This window comes from Malurus melanocephalus, unplaced genomic scaffold, assembly GCF_030028575.1.
Source record: "Malurus melanocephalus ecotype Western Australia unplaced genomic scaffold, MMel_1.1 scaffold_1390, whole genome shotgun sequence".
In the NCBI taxonomy this organism is placed as follows: domain Eukaryota; kingdom Metazoa; phylum Chordata; class Aves; order Passeriformes; family Maluridae; genus Malurus; species Malurus melanocephalus.
In genome coordinates, this window is record NW_026624622.1 from 24,801 (window position 1) to 25,788 (window position 988).

General features: G+C 60.6%; 1 protein-coding gene across 1 annotated transcript in view; it reads right to left on the reverse strand.

Moving 5' to 3' along the window:
* NOC2L (NOC2 like nucleolar associated transcriptional repressor) overlaps positions 1 to 655 on the reverse strand; it is a gene marked incomplete at its 3' end in the record, with an annotated part of 23,766 nt that extends 23,111 nt beyond the window's left edge. The window contains exon 1 of the mRNA XM_057387822.1: positions 599 to 655. Coding sequence (XP_057243805.1) covers positions 599 to 618 — 20 coding nt within the window. The remainder of the gene's footprint in view (positions 1 to 598) is intronic.
* Positions 656 to 988: the final 333 nt, after the last annotated feature.

Consider the following 988-nt stretch of genomic DNA (forward strand, 5'->3'; position numbering starts at 1 on the left):
GAGTGTGAGGGGAAAGGAGAGTGTGAGGGGAAAGGAGAGCGTGAGGGGAAAGGAGAGCGTGAGGGGAAAGGAGAGTGTGTGAGGGGAAAGGAGAGCGTGAGGGGAAAGGAGAGCGTGAGGGGAAAGGAGAGCGTGAGGGGAAAGGAGAGTGTGTGAGGGGAAAGGAGAGCGTGAGGGGAAAGGAAAGGAGAGTGTGAGGGAAAGGAGAGCGTGAGGGGAAAGGAAAGGAGAGTGTGAGGGAAAGGAGAGTGTGAGGGGAAAGGAGCGTGTGAGGGGAAAGGAGAGTGTGAGGGGAAAGGAGAGTGTGAGGGGAAAGGAGAGTGTGAGGGGAAAGGAGAGCGAGAGGGGAAAGGAGAGAGTGAGGGGAAAGGAGAGAGTGAGGGGAAAGGAGAGAGTGAGGGGAAAGGAGAGAGTGAGGGGAAAGGAGAGTGTGAGGGGGGAAGGAGTGTGAGGAGGAGAGTGTGAGGGGGAAAGGAGCGTGTGAGGATGAAAAGGAGCTGTGAGGCGGAAAGGAGCGTATGAAGATAAAGCAGTTTGTGAAGGGAAAGCAGTTTGTGAAGGGAACGCTGATGCCGGCGCTGCCCGGTGCCGCGCTCACCTCCTGCCGGGGGCCGCCATGATGCCTGCGCCACGCGGACAGCGCTTCCGCTCCCGGCATGCAGCGTGGCGGGGGCGTGACCGGCACACGGCTCTCATTTACATAATAAGCCACGCCCCATAACAATGCTGACCACGCCCCCTTCCGCGTTAGCCCGGCCCCCTCTGCATTGGCCACGCTCCGTCTGTGTCCCAATGTGCGATCCCCGCATCGCGCTGGGTCCGGGCCAGGGTGAGSAGTGTGGCCAGCAGGACCGGGGAAGGGATTATCCCATTCTCTGCACGGGACAGACCGCGCCTCGGCTGCTGCGTCCAGCTGGAGTGGGTGTGTGTCCACTGGAAGGACATTGGGGTGCTGGAATGCATCTGAAGAAGGGGAGCAAAGCCGGGG